At 48.7% G+C, this 19,491-nt stretch overlaps 3 protein-coding genes across 9 annotated transcripts; 2 read left to right on the top strand and 1 right to left on the bottom strand.

The window, feature by feature from the left end:
• Window positions 1-1,744: 1,744 nt before the first annotated feature.
• Window positions 1,745-3,134, top strand: LOC122180087 (placenta-specific gene 8 protein-like). Its single transcript, XM_042871515.1, has 5 exons — window positions 1,745-1,976; window positions 2,126-2,251; window positions 2,322-2,446; window positions 2,825-2,928; window positions 3,019-3,134. Coding segments are annotated over exons 2-5 (342 nt in total). The 5' UTR covers window positions 1,745-1,976; window positions 2,126-2,139; the 3' UTR covers window positions 3,020-3,134.
• On the top strand, window positions 3,102-4,717 carry LOC122180086 (placenta-specific gene 8 protein-like). Of its 3 annotated transcripts, XM_042871513.1 has the most exons (5): window positions 3,102-3,323; window positions 3,947-4,088; window positions 4,208-4,332; window positions 4,425-4,528; window positions 4,628-4,717. In XM_042871513.1, coding segments are annotated over exons 1-5 (594 nt in total). In that variant the 3' UTR covers window positions 4,629-4,717. The 3 variants fall into 3 exon arrangements, with proteins under 3 accessions (XP_042727447.1, XP_042727446.1, XP_042727448.1); XM_042871512.1 differs by lacking the exon at window positions 4,628-4,717 and having other exon boundaries at window positions 4,425-4,542; XM_042871514.1 differs by lacking the exons at window positions 3,102-3,323; window positions 4,628-4,717 and adding an exon at window positions 3,366-3,420 and having other exon boundaries at window positions 4,425-4,542.
• Window positions 4,718-10,025: 5,308 nt separating this feature from the next.
• HNRNPD (heterogeneous nuclear ribonucleoprotein D) lies at window positions 10,026-18,769 on the bottom strand. 5 transcript variants are annotated; one of them, XR_006178937.1, is made up of 8 exons: window positions 18,555-18,769; window positions 16,003-16,171; window positions 15,026-15,187; window positions 13,752-13,883; window positions 12,733-12,832; window positions 12,491-12,637; window positions 11,124-11,630; window positions 10,026-10,333 (listed from the first exon to the last, which is right to left on the bottom strand). XR_006178937.1 is itself a non-coding variant. In XM_042871679.1 (8 exons), the coding sequence occupies exons 1-7, from the start codon at window positions 18,752-18,754 to the stop codon at window positions 11,563-11,565; spliced, it is 978 nt and encodes a 325-aa protein (XP_042727613.1). In that variant the 5' UTR covers window positions 18,755-18,769; the 3' UTR covers window positions 10,026-11,230; window positions 11,533-11,562. The 5 variants fall into 5 exon arrangements, 4 of the variants coding, with proteins under 4 accessions (XP_042727613.1, XP_042727614.1, XP_042727615.1 ...); XM_042871679.1 differs by having other exon boundaries at window positions 10,026-11,230; window positions 11,533-11,630; XM_042871680.1 differs by having other exon boundaries at window positions 11,533-11,630.
• Between the last annotated feature and the right edge of the window lie 722 nt (window positions 18,770-19,491).

Here is a 19,491-nt window from a genome sequence, read left to right as displayed (position 1 = left end):
CACGAAATGGCAGTGGAGAGTGGGTTTCACAGTGCCTTTCTTTTTCAGGATGTTGCTGGTAAGGAAAAACAGCACCTCTGCCCACCAAATGTCTGTATGCACGGGGCTGGCAAAGGAAACCTGTCCAGATACCACAAAGTATAAAAGCAAAGTGTAAAAATATGGCTAACGCTGCAAGGTGAAGGAAAACAAAGTAATGCCCAAAGCTGTGTGTGCCTCTTTGTATGTTTGCGCACAGCAGGGCACAAATCCTCTCAGGGTGAGGACTCGTGCTTACAGGTGGGAGAAGAGGTGATGTTTAGAAACAGTCCCTGCTTGGATGCTGCATCTCTCCAAGGCTGTGCTGCACCTCACTCAGCACAGACAGCACTTTGTTACTGCAGAGCTTGGTGGGACCACGAGCAGAGGGAAAGCACGAGTGTCCACACAGTAGTGGAAAATAGGTGTCTGGTGAGCAGCTGATGGGGGCAAAGCTTCTTCGAAGTGCCTCCAACAAATCTCACCCCGGATGTAGGGAGCAGATAACAGCATGAGTCCGCCCGTCCTGCTGCCTGAAGGCACCCTGGGTCTCTGGGGGAAGAGGTGGATGCAAGACAGGGTGCCTGGCTTTAGGTGGAGCAGCAGCTATGGTTTGACACAGGAAGGGCCTGGCCCCGCTGCCATCACGTCCCACTGCTCTGAGCACTGCTGCCACAAGTGTTGCCTTTGCCCCACTGTGCCCTGCTGTCCTCCACAGGTTAGTAGCATGGTGCTGCCGCATGCTCCCCAGCCTGGAAGGAGTCAGATAGCAAGGGAAAATTATGTGTATGAATGTACATGTGTATTGATTTAAAGAAATCGACGAGTAGGAATTTAACAGCAAAGTTAGTTACCATTAAGCAAGGTATTCTTTATTGGCAGCGCTGGGGTAGCATCAAGATAACTCTCCAAAAATGCTTCCCCAGTTGATTGTCCATAAGCAGGTTATATTTTCACATGTATTGCGTACGTAATAGGATGAGAGAGAATTGCACCAGGGGAGATTCGGGTTGGACATTAGGAAATGCTACTTCTCTGCAAGAATGGTCAGGCTGCCCAGAGAGGTGGTGGAATCACCAACCATGAGGGTGTCCAAGGAACGTTTAGATGTTGTACTGAGGGACATGGTTTAATGAGAACTACTGGTGGTGATAGGTGGACAGTGGGACTGGATGATCTTGTAGGTCTTTTCCAACCTTGCCAATTCTATGGTATTCACTGCATTCCCAAATTCTTAGCCTATCTACCCCGAATGATTGCCTAACAGATATACCCTTATGTAGCAATCTTCAGTGTCATCTAATGTACTTAGCGTTGTAATGGTTCATTTGTTAATCCTTGGGGGTCATTTACTTCCTCCCAACACTCTTTTTGTCCCAAAGATTGCTGTGGAATGCCAGAGCAATTGGAATAGTCTCTGCACGCACAGATAAGGAAGACAAAGGGAAACTTCTCGCTGTTCACCACGTCATTCCATTGTTGTTTCTTTCGCCTTGTTAAAGTAGACCTGCCTTACAACGTCTTCCCATCTAAAATACTAAATCACAACTATCAACCACAACATCTAAGGACTACTGCAGTATTGCAAGGAAGCATTAACAGAATATTTTGTGTAATTACTTCTTCAAATCACTATTTTCCTACTTTCCCCTGCTCAGCGAATGGCTTAATGCAAAATGTTTGCCACGTCCTACTTGGGGAACGAGGGACGCCGTTAAAAAGTTGCTTTACGGGCAGGCTGCTCCTTGCTTACAGCAAGAAATGTCGGTTGCTGCAGGTGTCGGGGCTCCACGTGCAGGGTCGGCAGCACCGCGGCTGACTATCGGTTTCTGTTCTGGGCTCTGAGTCTACACGCGGGACAGGGAGGAGCTCTGCATTCATTGGGGGAGAAACAAATTTGTTGCAAAACGCCCGCTGCCTGGCATCACTTTCCTCCTCGTCTCCGTCGGTGCACCGAGGTGAGTGCAGCCCCGAGGAGCGGCTCCCGGCGCCTTCAAACGCTACGTGCCCCAGCACGGTGCCAGCAGCTCTGCTTGGCACACCTGGGCTCGGGCGCGGGGCTTCTGCGAGAACGAGCCCTCCTGACTGCTGCCCCCTCCTTTCGCAGCCTGGCTCTCGACGATGGCCGTCCCCACCGTGGTGACCCTGCAGCCCCAGGCGATGTCCAGGACCACCAGCGCCAGCCCTATATGGCAGACGGGGCTGATGGATTGTTTCACCGACTGGAGCGTCTGTGAGTGCCGGGGGGTCGGGCGGGCGGCGGAGGCTGAGAGCGCGCGCCGACGGTGCGTCCTCCTTTGCAGGCTGCTGCGGGCTGTTCTGCTTCCCCTGCTTGGCCTGCACGGTGGCCGGCGACATGAACGAGTGCTGCCTCTGCGGGACCAGCGTAGCCATGAGGACCCTGTACCGCACCCGCTACAACATCCCGGTCAGTGGGGCGCGGGCGGCACGCTCCCTTTTCCCCCTTTTGTCTCTCAGCCCCCCGCACAGCCACGCGGAGGGGCCGCGCTCTGCACCCTTCCTGCCCGCCCCGTAAGTGCGGGCGATGGAAGGACGTGGTGTGTGCTTTTCCCCTCTGCCTCAGACCGAGAAAACAAAAGATAAGTTGCTCTCTCAAGGCCGGTGGTAAGCCATCATTTCTCCCTTTCTGCGTTATCATCACCTGCAGGCAGGACAGCCCGCTGCTCTGCAGTCAGATCACAACAAAGAGATGAGATGTGGAGAGTGACCGGCTCAGCACAGCTTTCTTGGTTCCAAAACGTGTTTTTGGGAAGCCCCGCTCCTAACGCCTGCCTCTCTCTCACAGGGCTCCATCTGCTCTGACTGCTGCATCTCCTCCTGCTGCCTCGTGTGCTCCGTCTGCCAGATCAAGCGGGACATCAATCGGAGGAGAGCGATGGGCATCTTCTGGTCGGTGTGCCCTTTCCTTGTGCCTCACGCCATGGGAGGGTGTATGTGATTGCCTCTTCCTCCTCACTGTCTCTTCTTCTACCCTTGCAGATGCCATAGAGATGACACCGCCTCTGCCTTATGGGAAAGGGGCACGGAGCCAGCTGTGACTATTGCATGTCTCCCTTTCATTCATGCCCCCAATAAAGAGCAATGTTTGCCTTGCCTCTATGTCTTGTGCAGATGGGTTTTCACCAGGGTTTCCCAATTGTACCTTTCCTAAGCGATATGGGATGCACATGGGGTACTGGTGGACATGTCACCCTGTGTCACATCAGCAGGCTTCCTCATCACTGCGGGAGCAGTGGGGATGTTGTGCAGGCGGGGCGTGTGGACATTGGCCAGGAGGAGCAAAGGTTGGCAGAACCCAGTGCATAAAAGGGATGGGGAGTGGGGCAGAGCAGAACAGCGCCAGGAGCAGGACAGGCGTGTGCAGCTGGAGGGAGATTTGGGGTGAGACTGTGGGACATTGGGGTGAAACAGCACTGCCTGGGCAAGGGAAGGGGTGATGGGTATTCTAGTGGGAGTGGGGTTGTGGCATTGTAGGAGGAGCAGCAGCAATGTTGGGTTCTAACCCTTGTGCTGGGGATGAGAGCACAAAGCAGCCATGCTTTTTATCCCCATTCAGGGCAAGCAGAGCACATGGAACTTTTTGCATGGGACGTTGCAGGGCATTACCATCACTTAATGAAAAACACTTGCAGCTGTAAAGCTGAAGAGAGAGCAAGATGGGGGTGAAGAAGGAGTGGAGCTCCTCAAGTGGAGCTGTTTTGGGGCAGATGGGTGTCGGCATAGAGGGAGGAGTGGGTGTCAGGCAGAGGCTGCAGCCTCTTGGCTGGGAAGAATGGGAGCAGGGGAGCTACAGCAGTACTGTGTGGGAGATGGTGGCTGGGTGTGGGGCAGGGAGGAGGACAGAGGAAAAAAGCAAGCTGCCCTGGAGTTGCTGAGGGAGGACACCCTTTCCTTCCTTCCCCACCAGCCTTCCTTCCAGGACACCCTGTGCAAAGCGCCGATCATGGCCACCCGTCACGTGGTGACAATCCAGCCTGGCTTCTCTGCACCCCCACAGCCCAGCAAGTGGCACACGGGGATGTTGGACTGCATGTCTGACTGCGGCGTCTGTGAGTAGGCATCAGCCCCATATCTTGCGTCCCTCCTGAGGGGATTTTGGTAGTGTTGCTGTGCTCCCCCCTGTCCTGGGTCAGACTGTGAGCTCGGGGCTTCCCTCCATTTCTCACAGGCATCTGTGGAGCCTTCTGTTATCCCTGCCTGGGCTGCCAGGTGGCCAACGCCATGGACGAGTTCTGCCTTTGTGGCGGCAGCGTGGCCATGCGGACGCTGTACCGCACCCGCTACAACATCCCGGTCAGTGGGGGGCTGGGGGGGAAGCGGTGTCGGGTGGCCCTATGGGTGCTCAGCCACGAGGGGTTTTTCACGTGATGGCATTTTCTCATCAGGGCTCCATCCTGGGTGACTACTGCTCGGTGCTGTGCTGCCCCATGTGCTCTCTCTGCCAGCTGAAGAGAGATATTGACTATCGGAAAGAGCAGCGCACCTTCTGGTGAGTGCTCCCTGCCCTGTAGAGCCACCAGGGGTGTTCCAGAGCCCCTTTCCAGCAGGTCCAGTGTGTCCCACCCCTCAACACCACCTTCTCTTGCAGATGCTGCTCCCCTGCCTGTGAAGTCGATGCTGCCCTCTAGGACTGTTTGGTTTGCTGTGGCTTTTCTTTGTTTTTTTTTCCCCAGTGTTTTCCCCCCCCCCCCCCCCTTCAGTAACTCAGTCAATAAATAGCAGTGCTTGCCCTCACTTCTGTGTGTCTGTGTTTATTCACTTACTGTTCTTTGATTTTATGATGCCTTGGCGTCCTGCTGCAACCTCAGAGAACAGCACGCTGCTTTCTGCTGAGCATTCAGAGCAGCACTGAGCACACCAGGTAGAGACCTTCTCTTGCAGACTTGCACCAGGATGAGACTGCACGAGGACTGCAAAATTTGGTGGGGAAAAAAAGAAACAGGTAATGAAGCAGAAGCTGAGCCAGTTGTGGAACCTCAGCTCCCCCCTGCATGCAGCAGTAGGGCCTATGATGGCATGGATGGGGAAGCAGTGGGGACCACAGGATGGCTTCTCATGTCTGCACGAGCTTCATGAGGAACCACAGTGCAGAGTCCACCTGCCCAGAGCCCTCAGATTTGGGGAAAAAACATGTGCTTGTGGGCTGCCTTGCTGCAAAAAGGCATTTGAGCTCAGGGCACGGGAGTTGCCTACACACCAGTGACAGATGAGGACTGTGTCCCTAGCCTGAGCTCCTGCAGCCCTGTCCCTTCTACTCCACACTGCTGAAGGGCCCCTTTGGGGATCCTTTTTCCCCTCCTCTGGGAACAGTGGGGCTGCATGGGTGTTGGCCGTGTGCTGAAAAGGTTTCCCTGCCCATGGGTGTGAGATGGTGGTGACTGCATGTGCAGAGTTCTGCAATACAAAGGGACGCGGAAGCTTTGTTTCTGTTTTTTATTATACTTTGGAAGTGATTACGTATTTACAATGCCTTGTATTTCTGCACGTTTGTATGCATTTACTCAAGGTGGTTCCAGTGTGGCAAAACCAAACTGCTCCCAGGACTGAGGCCAGCTGAAGTCAAAGAAATGTCTTGCTACTGGTGTCACAACACCCAGCATCAGCAGGCACTGGCCACCAGGGTCCCATCTGCCCTGGAGACCTCCTGTGGAGAAGCTCTCATAGCAAATCTGCTCCTAGGTAAATACTGAGTTAATTTTATCCCTTTTCACTGTCAATGCATGGGTGGGTTTTAGGATGTGGCTTGGAAGGCGGGATCTGTTGGAGTAATGTCCTTCCTGCTGGAAGCCAGGAGAAGGCCCCAGGAGGACCTGAGAGTGTCCATTTAGTATCTAAAGGGGGGCTATTGAAGGAAAGGGTCTCTTTGAAAGGACAAAGAGAAACTGTTTCAATCTATAAGAGGGGATATTGAGACTGGATATAAGGAAGAACTTTTTTACACTAGGGGTGATGAGGCACTGGCACAGGTTGCCCAGAGAGGTGGATAAAGCCCCATTCTTGGAGACATCCAAGGTCAGGCTGGAAAGAGTCCCTTTCAATTCAGATGATTCTGTGATTTAATGAGATCTCCTTCCTATCTGCTGCTGACAGCTGTTTTCCAGGCAGCCCACTCTGCTCTCACAGATAATTAGTTACCCTAGTTTCTCCATCCTGCACTCAAGGACGCTGCTCTTCCTGCTAAGCTTATCAGGCACGCCGTGACTCCTGGCTCAGCAGCTGTGTGTCCTTATCACTGTGTTTAATAGGCTGCCTGTGAGACTGCTCCATCCTTTTCCCCTGCAGTCAGGGGCTCAAGAAAGAGTGACTTTCTGGGCCTGACCAGCAGGGCCCTATAGCCCCCAGTGCTATACAGCAATTCTGCTTGCTTCTCTGGGAAGACACACAACTAATTATAACTCTGTTCCTGCTTTTTTTTTTCAGCTCTGGACCAGTGCACAGTCCAGCTCATAAACTGTCTGGCTACTGGATGTCCCAGATCATTTCTTGTTGCTCCTCTTTTTTGAAGTTACTCTGGTTGTAGAAGCTACAGATGATGGATTCTTCAAGGCCACATACTAGAGTCAGCTTTGGCTAATTCCATCTCCACATAATTGATTCAGGCTCAAAAGTGCTGCACCCAGTCTGCATTCTCAAGCCTGAAAAAGGTAGGGCTTAGATATTTTTCTGAGTCTCGGAAACAAAGGACTGAATCCCACGTTTCTAATCACAAAAAAGTGTAGGACTTAAGCCTTTCTATGAGCTTCAGAAATGCATGTCTACCTCCAGTTCTGAGCTCCAAAACCGGCCCTCGGCGCTTGTTATGCCCAAAATGTCACACCCTCCATTTTCAAGCTCTGAAAATGAAGAACTCAGCTTTTTTTTTTTTTTTTTTGTCCTGATTGCCTCAAGAGCACATAACTTTCGGCTCCATTTTCATTTACTGAAAATGCAAGGCTTAAACTTTCCTTGTTTTTTAAGCTCCACAAAGGCATGACCAGGCTTTGGTTTGCGAACCCTGAAAACAGCCCAACAAGCTCATTAGAGTACTCAAAAACGCAGAGCTGACACATTTTGGGGCTGACAGCACAGCGCGTGCTTGCTGCCACGCTAAGGACTGACCGTGACCCGTGTGCGATGCGGAAGGCCGGGGGCACACCCTGCCCAAAACGCGGTGCTGGGAATGAGGGGCGGCAGCTTCTCGCAGGGAGGACCCGGCCCGTGCGGCTGTGAGGTGGCGCCGGAGGGGTGAGAGTCAATTTATTTTCATTTATTTCGTTTTATTACAAGCTTTTCTCCACCACCTGCACGACCGCCACCGGCACCCAAACCTCTCCCAAAGCCGCCGGACATACCTAACTCGAGACCCCCGCTCCAGGCTTCAGCCCAAACGGGCTGGACCGACCCCAAGGCCGCTCCGTGGTGCCCCAGGCCCCACTCTCCACCCAACCGAGCTGGCCGGCACGCTCCGCAGCACAACACACCACCCCACAGCAACGCCCACGGCCAGCCAACTCGGAGCCCAGGTGCCCGTGCAATTTGTGTCTTCTGCTTCTCCCACCCCTCCCCGCCCGCCAATCACAGCCGAGCATAGCGCCGGCATGGCCAATCCCGCCCCGCCTCCCTCCGCTCTGCCCAATCCCAGATTGCAAACCTCTTGGCTCCGCCCCCGAGAGCGGAATCGTTCAGGTGTTGCGCGGTGCGACGGGGCTGCTTGCGGCGGGCGTGTAGGACTGTGTACCTTTATAAAAGAGCTTCATAGCTAGGTGTTAATGTAAAATAGAAACGCGCCAGACGACATTTATATGGTCCTATCTAAGTAGAAATTTATTTATACTGTCCTAAGTTTAGGGTAGTTTGGTTAGATCGTGGTTGGACTCGATGATCTTTAAGGTGTTTTCCAACCTGAATGATTCTATGATCCTGTGGTTCCAAGTGCATACGATATATTTGTATTGCCTGTTACAAATGCACATGGACGGACGCAGGAGCAGTAGCTGGCCACGGGGGGGTGGCTGGCAGCCAGTCCCAGGGCAGCCCGATAACACCACGTCCACGCACGGCCAGCAGCCAATCCTGGCATTTCACATGCGGAGGAACCTGGGCACAAAATGGCGGCACGGTGCCAAAACAAAATGGCTGCCTACAGCATCCCACAGAGGCAGCGGAGGGCACCTGGCCTTGGTTCAAGTCAAACACGGAGTTTGAAAATGCATTTTATTGAAGGCCAATAAAAAGCACTTCTTACTTACTCTGGGCTTGCATCTCTTTCTTCCTTCTCTGCCAACTTGGCTGCTGCAAGGGAAGGACAGTGCAAGACCTCAGACACCAGCTGGGAAGAGCAGGACGTAAGAAATCAGTTGAGGTTTAACAAAACCAAGTGTAGAGTCTTGCACCTGGGAAGGAATAACTGCAAGTATGGGTACAGGCTGGGACACGGCCTGCTGGAGATGAGCTCTGCAGAGAGGAACCTGGTGGTCCTGGTGAACAACAGGTTGGCCATGAGCCAGCAGTGCGTGGCATCTTGGATGAGGAAGGTAATCCTCCCCTGCCCTGGTCAGCCCTCTCCAGGAGTGCCGTATCCAGTTCTGGGCTCCCTGGTACAAAAAAGTCAAGGATCTCCTGGAGAGAGAACAGTGGAGGGCCACAAAGATGATAAAGGGCCTAGAGAACCTCTGTGAGGAAAGTAGTCTGTTTAGCTTTGAGAAAAGAAGACTGAGAGGGGATCTAATTAATGTTTATAAATATCTTAAGTGTGGGAGACAAAGGAACATAGCGAACCTCTTTTCAGTGGTCTGTAGGGACAGGACAAGAGGAAATACCCATAAACTGGAGTGCAGCAAGGTCTGCGCAAATATACAAAAGAACTTAATGGTGAGGGTGATGAAGCACAGGAATGGGCTGCCCAGAGAAGTTGTGGAGTCTCCTAATCTGTAGATAGGCAAGATCTGTCTGGACGCCTATCTGTGCAGCCTGCTGAAGGGAGCCTGCTTTGGCAGAATGGTTGGACTTGATGATCTCTAAAGGTCTCTTCCAACTCCTACAGACCTGTGACTCTGTGATCTACTCAGATAGGCCATTTCCTCAGTGCCCTCTTCCTCTTAAGGGAGCTCAGGGACATGGCCCTGGTCAGGAACTGAGTGGCAAATAGTATCAGGGTGGAGTTCAAGGAGCAGACCAAGATGATGGGGAAGGTGCTCATGACCAGTCACCAGCTGGATTTATTTGCATTCATCACCCCTCTCCGGGCCTGGCCGTCCAACCAGTTTTGTACTCATTGAAGAGTACACCTGTCCAAGCCTTGGGCTGCCAGCTTCTCCTGGAGAATACTGTGGGAAACAGAGTCTAAGGTCTGGGGGAGTCCAAGCACAAAGTGACAATGTAGAATACCAAAACAAAATGGCAACCTACAGAGTTGCACTGAAGTGACCCAGGGGGTCCCAGAGCCCCCTCTGCTTTCTTCCTCACCTGCTCTTACACCCTAGCCCTCTGCTCCTCCCACTGCAGGAAAACCTCTTGCTGTGCTTGCTTGGTAGCAGACTTTTCCTGTGCAGAGTGCCTGAGAGGCCTTCCAAATCACTGAGGAAAGGCACCTGCTGGTCACTAATGTTATCAGAACAGCAGCTATAGATCCATCCAGCCTGCAGTATGTTGAGTCCTCCCTCCTCTTGAAAACAGCATTCACCATCAGCTTGGAGGTCAGCATCAGCAGTTCCAGTACTTCATTCCCTGCTCCTCTCCTTGCAGCTAAGCTACCATTCAACCTTCCATGAAGATCAGCGTTCTTTCTGCACTTTATTTGAAAAGATAATTACACCTTTGTTCTGTGGAGTACTAACCAGAAAATAATTTGTTTCCAAAAACAAGTCTCATTCACAATTTCTCCAGCAGTAAACTAATTAATGCGGTTCCTCCAGTAACACGTTTCCACTAACTGGTGATAAACTGAAACTGCTCTTCAGTTTGGAAACGTGCACGTCTCCACTCTGGCAACAAAGAGTTGATACACATTTATACAAAAAGATTTATTAAAAAACCAGTAAGACACTACTACATCATGACACCATCACACTGGGCTTTTAAACACAAGACTTGCGCTACAATACTGAGAAAGGGGCATAAAACAAATTGATTCTTAAGCATAGTAATTAAAAAATAAGACCGTGAAAGCAATTTTGTTTTAAATGAAAACTCAAACTTCAGAGGGACCCAACGTCTTACTTCCAATTCATGAACTTCGTACAAAAACTAGTCTGAGCTGCAGGCAGCACGTGCCACCTCAAATCAATCTTCAAATGAGAAAATACTGCTTCTCCACCTAGAAGAAAAGAGAGGAAAAAGTCATTCTGTGAAATCTGACAGCAGGCAGATAAGTTTTCTTATTAACAGAAAACTGCTTTTTAGATACCCCTATGTCCCACTCTATGTAAATATGGTATATCAACATTAATCATGTAAATATATGCTTTTTTAAATTAAAGCTGAACAGGAGAGTCCATGAGCTGGAAATCCACATGTGCGCCAATGTTTAAGACAAGTTTTTCATCGTAAGCTGTAAACTTACTGAGAAAAAAGCTTCTATAGCCTTAGATGTTACAAAACATCTATCATACCTGTAAACCACCACCAAAATCTATTTTGGTGGATGGACCTTCGTGGTCCAAAAAGTTGCGTTTAAGAATTGTGCCGACCACTATGGAGTATTATTAGCTTATCCGTTAAGAAAATACAACTAGAAAAGAAGGTTATATCAACTATTATAGTAGAATTGTGTTCAGAAGCTTAGGAGAAGTCGACACAACAGGAATTCAGCTCAAGAACTTCTTGCAATTACTGCTACAATGTCTATAAATGGGAAAAGCAAGCATTAAAATAGATTAATAAAATATAAAATTAAGACTGGAAAATCCAGAGACAAGCTGTATCCTTAGAAGAACAAAGTTAAAATTATTCAGTAAGCTGACGTATTTAACCATTACTGGGCCTGTAAAAAATGCATTAAAATTACATTACATATAGTTTTAAAAGCAAAGAAATAAGTGAAGGCAAAGCTCGAAGTATCCATTTTATTTTATAATGCTGATACAGGATGTTGGAAGAGACCATACCAAACGGCAGCATTCGAGAGCGTGAGCATCTCGTACCCTGTCCGCATTGAGCGGGCCTGTGAGAATCGTGAAGTCAGCGCGACACAGGGCCTGCAAGGAAGTTCCCGCTGGCGGGTACAAACAAGGTATAATGTCAGAGTTAGTAGGCAATATTGTTTCGCTGCAATTCCTTAATTTGTACCCATTAGCAGTACTTTACCTGTTAACTTTACTGACTTGTTAATTATAGGGCAAAAGGCAAAAGCTTAAGAGCACCTGTGTTACATATCTTCAAAGTCATTACGTTACATTACGGTAAGCACGTCTGGGTGCTGTGAAATTTTAAAGCATTAACAGTAGCTTATGCAGTAGATTTGAAAAATTACTATGAATTACAAAGTTAGGTTGCAGGTATACGTGTAGGACATACCTGGTTGGGGTAAGTTGCAAACCAAATAATTTAGTATGGTTTGTAGCTATTTTGATGACCGCCTCGCCGAGATACTTTCCCATAACCACTCTGCTGATCTAAACACAATAGAAAGCCATCAGATGGAAAGCTCCAGGAGCTCAAGAGTTTCAGAAAGAAACGTCAATGCACCAGCTACGGCAGCTTTCAAAGCCCACTTCCCCTACCCCGACAAAGACACGCACTCACCCCTTTAAAGCAGGTGGGAAAACATACTCACAACAATTCTAGGTTATTCCAGAACAGTGAGTAGTTTTTGGCACACTCAGGCAGAATAGGTTTACCCAGGGATAAGCAGAAAAATGCCCTCAAAAGAAATACTGCCTTTCCTGTATTATTTCACCGAGTGCGTAACTGTGCAGCTGCCTGCTGTCCTCTAAACAGTGCTCATGACCCCAGCACCTCTGTGTTACTGCAGTCTTTTGAAGTAAATTAGTAATGTATTATGCAAACTCCATTTTGTACTGTTCCTGGCCAAGGCAGCCCCTTGAGGAACCTGAATGGAATGGTCCACAGAGCAGGTTTATGATGATACATTTGAGGCAGGGGGGCTCTCTGACCATCTGAGACACTGCATGTACCATAAAGCTCAAGATCACCTTCCCCTACACCAAGGAGAGGTGATACTCCACCTCCCAGGCACTCCAGAAATGACATGGGCTCTTCTCTCCAGAAGTAACACAGCCCTACCACACAATAAGGGAGCATGAACACCTGGCTTAGTGAGACTGAAAAGGCAGGCATACAAAGGGACGCTGGAAACCAGCAAACCAAGGACCCCACAAATAAGAAGAATGCTGCTAAGCCAGCTGTAAATCTAAAGCACTTCTTTAAATAATCCTAATTTTAAAAATTCAAAAAAAATTGTAGCAGCAATTTTCCTTCTAATTGCAGGGCTTCTAAGAAGTTCAGCACTTACTGCTGTAGTCACTGTATCCGTAGTAGTTGTTGTAGCCTGTGTAGTCATATCCTCCGTAACCTCCGTATCCTTGGCTGTTGTAGCCATAGTTCCCATAGCCCTGATTCCAGTAGTTGCTGTAGCCCTGGTTCCAGTTTTGACTGGGGCCTGCAACACAGCGTGCCACAACTCAGAACTGCAGGAGACACGCTTTCACTCAAGCGAGCCCTTCGCCTTCTAATCCCACGCCAGTGCAAACTTACCACCGCCTCTTCCTCGAGCTCTTCCAACAAACCCTCCTCTGCTCCCCCACTGCTGCTGCTGCTGGTACTGTTCCTTTGACATCGCTACTTTTATTTCACACTGGAAATGGAAAGTCCGAGTCAGACCCAATTAACAGCAACAACCTTCACAAAGCATTGCTAAGCTTACGAAACACTAAGCAGAAAACAACATTTAGTCATCCTGCTGCTCTCCCTGGAAGAAAAATTCATAGCTGATGCTCTTCAACTTGAACACAGTTGAAAGACACTAACACTGTAAAACTATTTTGTTTTCCATCTTTCTATCAGTAGAACCAATTCTGAAAAGAATACTTGTTTCAGTGTAATTCCTTCTGCTTTCCTTTTCAAATAGACCTCTAAAGTATTTATCTGGGACAAGGGAAATCAGCTCTGAGTACAAAACCATCAGCAACATCTTGCTCGGTTCTGTTCTGAGGATTTCAGTGCAGATTCATCCAGTAAAGAAAAGGTAAATTCTGAGTTTACATTACATTAATATTAAAGATGTTTCTGAGAAGAAGGTATCTTCCAAGAGGAAAGCCTAGCTTCTCATTTCAGTTCAATTTAGGATGTGCTCTAAGTACTGACATTTTTCTTAAAACAAAATATTTCCACTTGAAACATTCAAAGATCCATCGACTTGAAAAGTGCAGTGAAGCCTCATACAGCAGATGAGCATGACAGCACCCAGACCACACAGCCAGAGAACTTGGGTGGGTCAGAACCAACACTGGTGGTGCTGCCCAGCCCCCTCTCCATGAGGGGTGTGGAACTAAACCTCACAGGAGAAGACCTCCTCAGAAGCTCTTACTACTCTAACTGATTCCTAGCACTTGTATAAAAGCTTCAGATGTTGGCTCCAATGTGAGCAAAATGCCACTTATTTGTACTTTCAGACCACAATGCAAAAACAGCCACAAATGATCACGCGATTCATTCCACTGTCAGTGTTTCATTTCTCCTGGAAAAACAAAACAAAACCAAACCAAAACACCTACTTTACTAAGCCCAACGTTGTGGTATTTCTTCTCCATGATTTTCTTCACTGGCTCCTCTTCCTTGAAGGTAATGAAGCAAAACCCACGCCTCTTGTTAGTTTTGTTGTCCATGGGGAGTTCTATAGACTCAACCTGGCAGAGAAAAGTTGTGTTAACTTCCATCCTGCCATGGCAAATATTCCAAATATTTCTAATAGCTCAGATTTGCTAACTTAAGCTATTTACAGTTAGCAAATTATTTCAACTAGGTGACAGCGTGCCTCCACCATGGACTTTACATTATTAGATATAAATAAATACTACTCTCATAGACAATAACAAAACATCACCACTAGAAATTATGTTCCCAACTGCACAAAATACTGTTTTCACTGAACTCATTATCATTCGCCCGCTCAGTAGTTTTTAGAACACACAGTGCACACAGAATATTCTGTAAGTGCTGGATAAGCAGTCTCAACCTGACCTTCAGTTTTAACTTGGTTAATTAAGGGGTAAATAGGTGTTTCAAACCTTTAGCAAATCTAAATATTCAAGCATTGTATGAAAAATGTTTAACTTAGATAAAGTTCATGGTTCTGCTTGTCCATCACGTATGCTGAGCAGGACGAATGTTAGTTTTATTTCAATACCTAATTGCAAACAAAAAGATCTCCTTACACATGGCATGTGAGAACTCAGCTTAGGCAAATAGTTGTTACAGTCTACCACAGAGTAAGAGGGCAGGCATTTCATAACCCAGCTGACCAACAGCTGAGTTATCACGGTAGTGTTTTTGAGCTAGGAGAGGAGCTGCTGCCAACTCCAGTTACTCTCACTAAGCTCACTAAGCACAGCTTCTAAGCTCTGAATACCATCAAAAACCACAGGGGACAGAGATAGAGAGGGAGAGACAGACTTGCACAGAATTTCAGCAAACTGTCTAAATCTGAGCAATAGCACATCAGCTGGTGTGGCTGAAGAGCATTGTGCCCAGCTAACCCAAGCAGCAAGCTCCAAAACAGTGCCTCCCGTGTCAGTCCCTGCACAGACAGCCAGGCATCCCACAGATCAGTTCCCAAGTCTCTGACATATCCCAGTTCCTCCTTCCACCAACCCAGTTTACATTACCAACCCACATGTAAGGTTCTGAATAATTAGTCATGTGGAGCTGCACTGGCCATTAAGCTCGAAAGGAGGCTGAGCTTGGGTTTTTGTTTCTCTTTCTTTTTTGCTGCTTACTTCTGAAGACAGAACAAGTTCTACAAATACAAGCAGTTTATCTCATCACTTACCTCACCAAAAGCTCCAAAGTACTCCCTTATTTTCTCTTCAGGTGTGTCTGGAGATAAGCCCCCAACAAAAATCTTTTTGACAGGTTCTTTTGTTTTCATGGCTTTAGCTCTTTTAGGATCAATGACTTTCCCATTCAGCTTGTGTTCTTTCTGGTCCATGACCTGTGGAAAATGAAAACAGGCCCTTACTCACAGTTCAAGCTATATGCCTCACTGTGGTTTCAAGCAAGGCTCAGTTTATTCCATACCTTTTGTTAATGCCATCACTTCAGCTGCAATATTTTTATTCCAGTCATCATCTATCGTGCAAATCCAAACAGTACTTTGATTTTGATCGCTGACACAGACAGTTCTAACAAAGCCTTGCACCAATAAACCAGAGCCCCTTGTCACCCAAGGGGAATAAGGACATGGCATTTCTCAGAAAGCACCAATCCCATCCCTTCTCTCCTCAAAATTCACAAAGCAGCATTTTATCTGTGTTCTACCACTGAAGATCAACAAAAGTGACACACTTCCAGGGTACTCTGTCATGAGCAATTTAGAAAGGCTAACAGCTAATTTTTGCTTGAAGAAAGCCCAAATGCCTCAAAACCTCTGACTCCACTCCCAGTATTCACCCTGCTGCTCTGGAACATGAAAACTTGATGCTCTTTTAAAGTTACTCCTTCCATAGCAGTAGGTAGCAGCTATTTTTATCCACAGTAGTTTTCAACTGCAGAAGCCCAGCGGGTTGCAGCATGTTCTCCTCCAAGTACTCAAAGGCATACTTTAGGAAGCACTGCTGCTCCCAGCTACTGTTGCATGACTATGATGGTTTAGGAAGAAAACAATTCCATATGCATCACTTTAAATAGGCTCTATCCCAGGACCACCTGTAACAGGCCACTACAAAAAAAAACTACATGTGTAATCACTCCAGTGCTACATCTTTACTGGTTACAATTTAACATGATGTTTAATTACATGAATATTACCTTATCTACACTCTCTGATTCCTTGAAGAGCACAAAGCCAAAGCCTCTTGATCGCCCAGTGATGGGATCCAGCTTCAGAGTGCAGTCTACGACCTCACCAAATTTAGAGAAATAGTCCTTCAGATCTTTCTTGGTGGTGTCCCAGCTGAGGCCACCAATAAACATTTTCCTGTCGAGACAAGAATGTTAAAGTGATAGAACTTTTTACTTTTGAGAAAGAAGAAACAGCAGAGCTTTATCAGTGAACACTCAACATACACAGGAAAGTCTGCATTTTTCAAGATGTCATTTAAATGATCCTGGCCGGCTTAGATATAGGCTTGCACATATGCAACAGTTATGCACAATCTTCTGCTACACTAGTTTATTTTGCTATCCCAGAAATGCATAAGAAGCAATGAAAAGGTGTAAGACCATCTCCTTGCACTCCTCAGCCACTGACTCATGAGCTGAGTTCCATTCAGGCCTCTGCAGGCCACCCCCCCTCACCCCCCCTTCTCCATCCCCCTCAGCCATTTATGAAACAGACACAGGCAGGACAGGTACACAGAAGCACTGATAAGCCTGCCTGGCCAATATGAGTAAACTCCAAACTGAATTCAAAAGTGGAGTTGGGTCCCCTCCCCCAGGAAGCTGTAAAAAAGCACTGGACGCTCAAAGCTAATTTTTCCTCCCCCAGACATGATGTAAACTGCTGGCATAATCCAAAATAATCAGTGGAATAACTTTCCAAAAGACATGTGCTGCTGGGAAAACAGGTACAGCCAGTACGTTGAATCATGGCTTTTAATTACAAAAGAAACTGGGAGCTTGGACTCAAATCACGGTCATCCTGTAACAGCAGTACAGCACACAAAGTTCAGGAATTGCTGAACTTAGCTAAAGGGAGCACTTTATGGCTTGTGTCAATTGAAAATCAAGCTGATGAGCACAGGAACAAAATGCCCCTAGCCGTCAGGCAGGTGGCTTATATACCTATACCCATTCAAAAAGCATTCACTTTGAGATGATCTCTTCTAATGCTGATAAAGAACATTCTACAGCAGGCTCAGAACTAAAAGGTACGATCCAGTGAGACATATACAAACTTTTTTTCCAAACCTTTGCCCATTTTCCCTGTACCAACGTATTTCACAACGATATGCGCAGCTTACAGAAGACCTGAGAAGCCACGTGAGCCGGTTTCCATCTCCTCCACTTTCTGTGTGCAAACATTCCTGCACCGATTGTGTTGCACTTCCATGTGTCTGACTCTCCCAAATCCAAGCTGCTCATGTGAACTTGCTCCTTGTTGAATTGGCTGTGCTCTTGTAAAATAAACAAGAACAGCTTCTGACAAAGCTCAGATGTATGAGGGGGGTTCACAAGCTTCAGGTGTTTCTAAATTAAGTTTTTTAATTCGTGAACAGGAGCACCAATCCTCTATACCTTTCCTAGCTTTCTCTGCAAAAGAGCATACAAATCCTATCTTGCTGGTTTGGGGAGCAGCACGGAAAAAAAAAAGTCCATGCTGGAAAAACAGCAGCTCCTACTAGTTGGGCTCAGTAATCCCACAGATTTATCAGTGGCTGTGTTTATTTTTGTTCTAAGCAGCAAAACATAAGGCAGGCTGACAATGTAACATCCTATTTCTGATACGTGCAGGGGGAATATTGATTCTCTGCTGGTTTCTTCTAAATGTACACGTGCTACGTGACATACAAAGCATTTCTTTTACAGCTTTCAACAGAGCAACTAGCATGAGATACAAACCTCTGCTTTCTATCACTGAGCTCATGACAGACCAAAAACAGGAGCCTGAAATCAATGCCCTTCCAAAGGGCTTTTTTTTTTTTTTTTTTTTTTTTTTTTTAAATTGGGGCAGAACTATATATGCAAGTGTGGTAATAGAGCAGCAAAAATAACCAACTCATACGTGCAATGCCACTAGGACATAAAAAGCAAAGCAAAATACGGGTGCTTCCCAAAGCATAATTTAGCTGGTTTGAGACACAGCAGCACACGCTTTTTTCTAAACTAATTTCTGAGAAGTGTGCAGGCACAGCTGTCAAGCGTCAGACGCAGCACACAGCAGACCGGTGGCTGCGGGCTTATCAGGAAGTTTCCTGGCCTTCGCCAACACAGGGGTATCCCAGGTCCACGGTCGCCAAACAGGAAAACTTGAGAGTAGAAGAACAAGCCGTGCCTTTCTGGCTGAAAACCCTCTCTAGTCCCAAGCGCACAGGGAATACCATGTCATACCCACGTTCAGCACGGAGGGAGCGCCGCGTCCGGTCGAGCTGTCAGAACACCGACTTTCCCCCACCCTGACAAGTGACAGGTCAGAAAACCCCTCCTGCGTGCCGAACAGCTCTGAACTACTAACAGCCAGCGCGGGCTGCGGGGCGGTCACCGCCAGCACCACCGCACGGCACGGCAGCGGCGCTTCTAGACTGCTCCGACTAGTAAAAACGACGCACGTCCCCACGGACAGCCCCGCGCAGGCACAGAGTCCCCGCGGCGCCATGTAAACAAACCGGGCCGCCCCGCGCACTCAGAAGCCCCGCGCTCACCCCTCGTCCTCCTCGTTCTTGCTGGCGTCGATCTTGGCTCCTTCCGACTCACCCCCGCCGCCGCCACCGCCACCGCCGCCCGCCCCGTCGCCGTCTGCCGCCCCGCTCCCCGCCAGCCCCTCGGGCTGCGCCGGCTGTTCCGCAGGGCCGCCTCCGGGGCCGGCGGCCGCCGAGTCCATAGCGAACTGCTGCTCCGACATGGCGCCGCTGCCCCGAGCCGGCCCCGTCGCCGCTTCCCCCGCCGGAGGCGCCGGCCCCGCTGGCGGCCCGAGCGCCCCGAGCCCTCCTTCTTCTCCCAGCCGCTTTATTTTAATGGCGCCGCCGCCGACACAACCTAAAATGGCGGACGGAAGGAGCGCGCGGGCGCATCACGTGACGACGCCACCAACACAGCCGCGCCGGGAGACGATGGCGGGAGCGGGAGGCCGGGGAAGGCCTCAGGGCTGATGGCGGGCTTCGGCCGCGGCTCCTTTACGAGCAAGCTCCTCGTTCCCGCGAGCAGACTCCACATTCTGTCTTCAAGCTCCGCGGAGGGGGGTAGGACTGGTGACAAGGGGGGTGACGGCTCCTCTCCCGCCTCTGAGATGTCCGTCAGGAACTGATGATTGCCACAGCACAACAGCTGTGGAGAAATACAGCCTTTGCTCTCTACACCAGAAATGCTGCAACATCTAAACTCCATCCCTCCTCCCGGACAGCTGGAAGAGCCAAAAGCACCGACCTCCATTTGCGTAGATGGTGCTGTGCTCCGAATGGCTGCTAACCTAGTCCACAGCAGCATTCATCCTCACAACAAAGACAGAATCATGAAGTAGCAGCTCTGCACCCCTGCCCCACAGCTCAGGTGTGAGCATCAATGCACCCACCCTTCCTTCTCATACTAGAGGTCTATTTATACCACTTCGACACAACTAAGTCCACAGCCAAGGTGAAGACT

This window comes from Lagopus leucura, unplaced genomic scaffold, assembly GCF_019238085.1.
Source record: "Lagopus leucura isolate 7727_CA_CO unplaced genomic scaffold, USGS_WTPT01 Super-Scaffold_100004, whole genome shotgun sequence".
NCBI classification, from domain to species: domain Eukaryota; kingdom Metazoa; phylum Chordata; class Aves; order Galliformes; family Phasianidae; genus Lagopus; species Lagopus leucura.
This window is presented reverse-complemented; position numbering and strand designations above follow the sequence as displayed.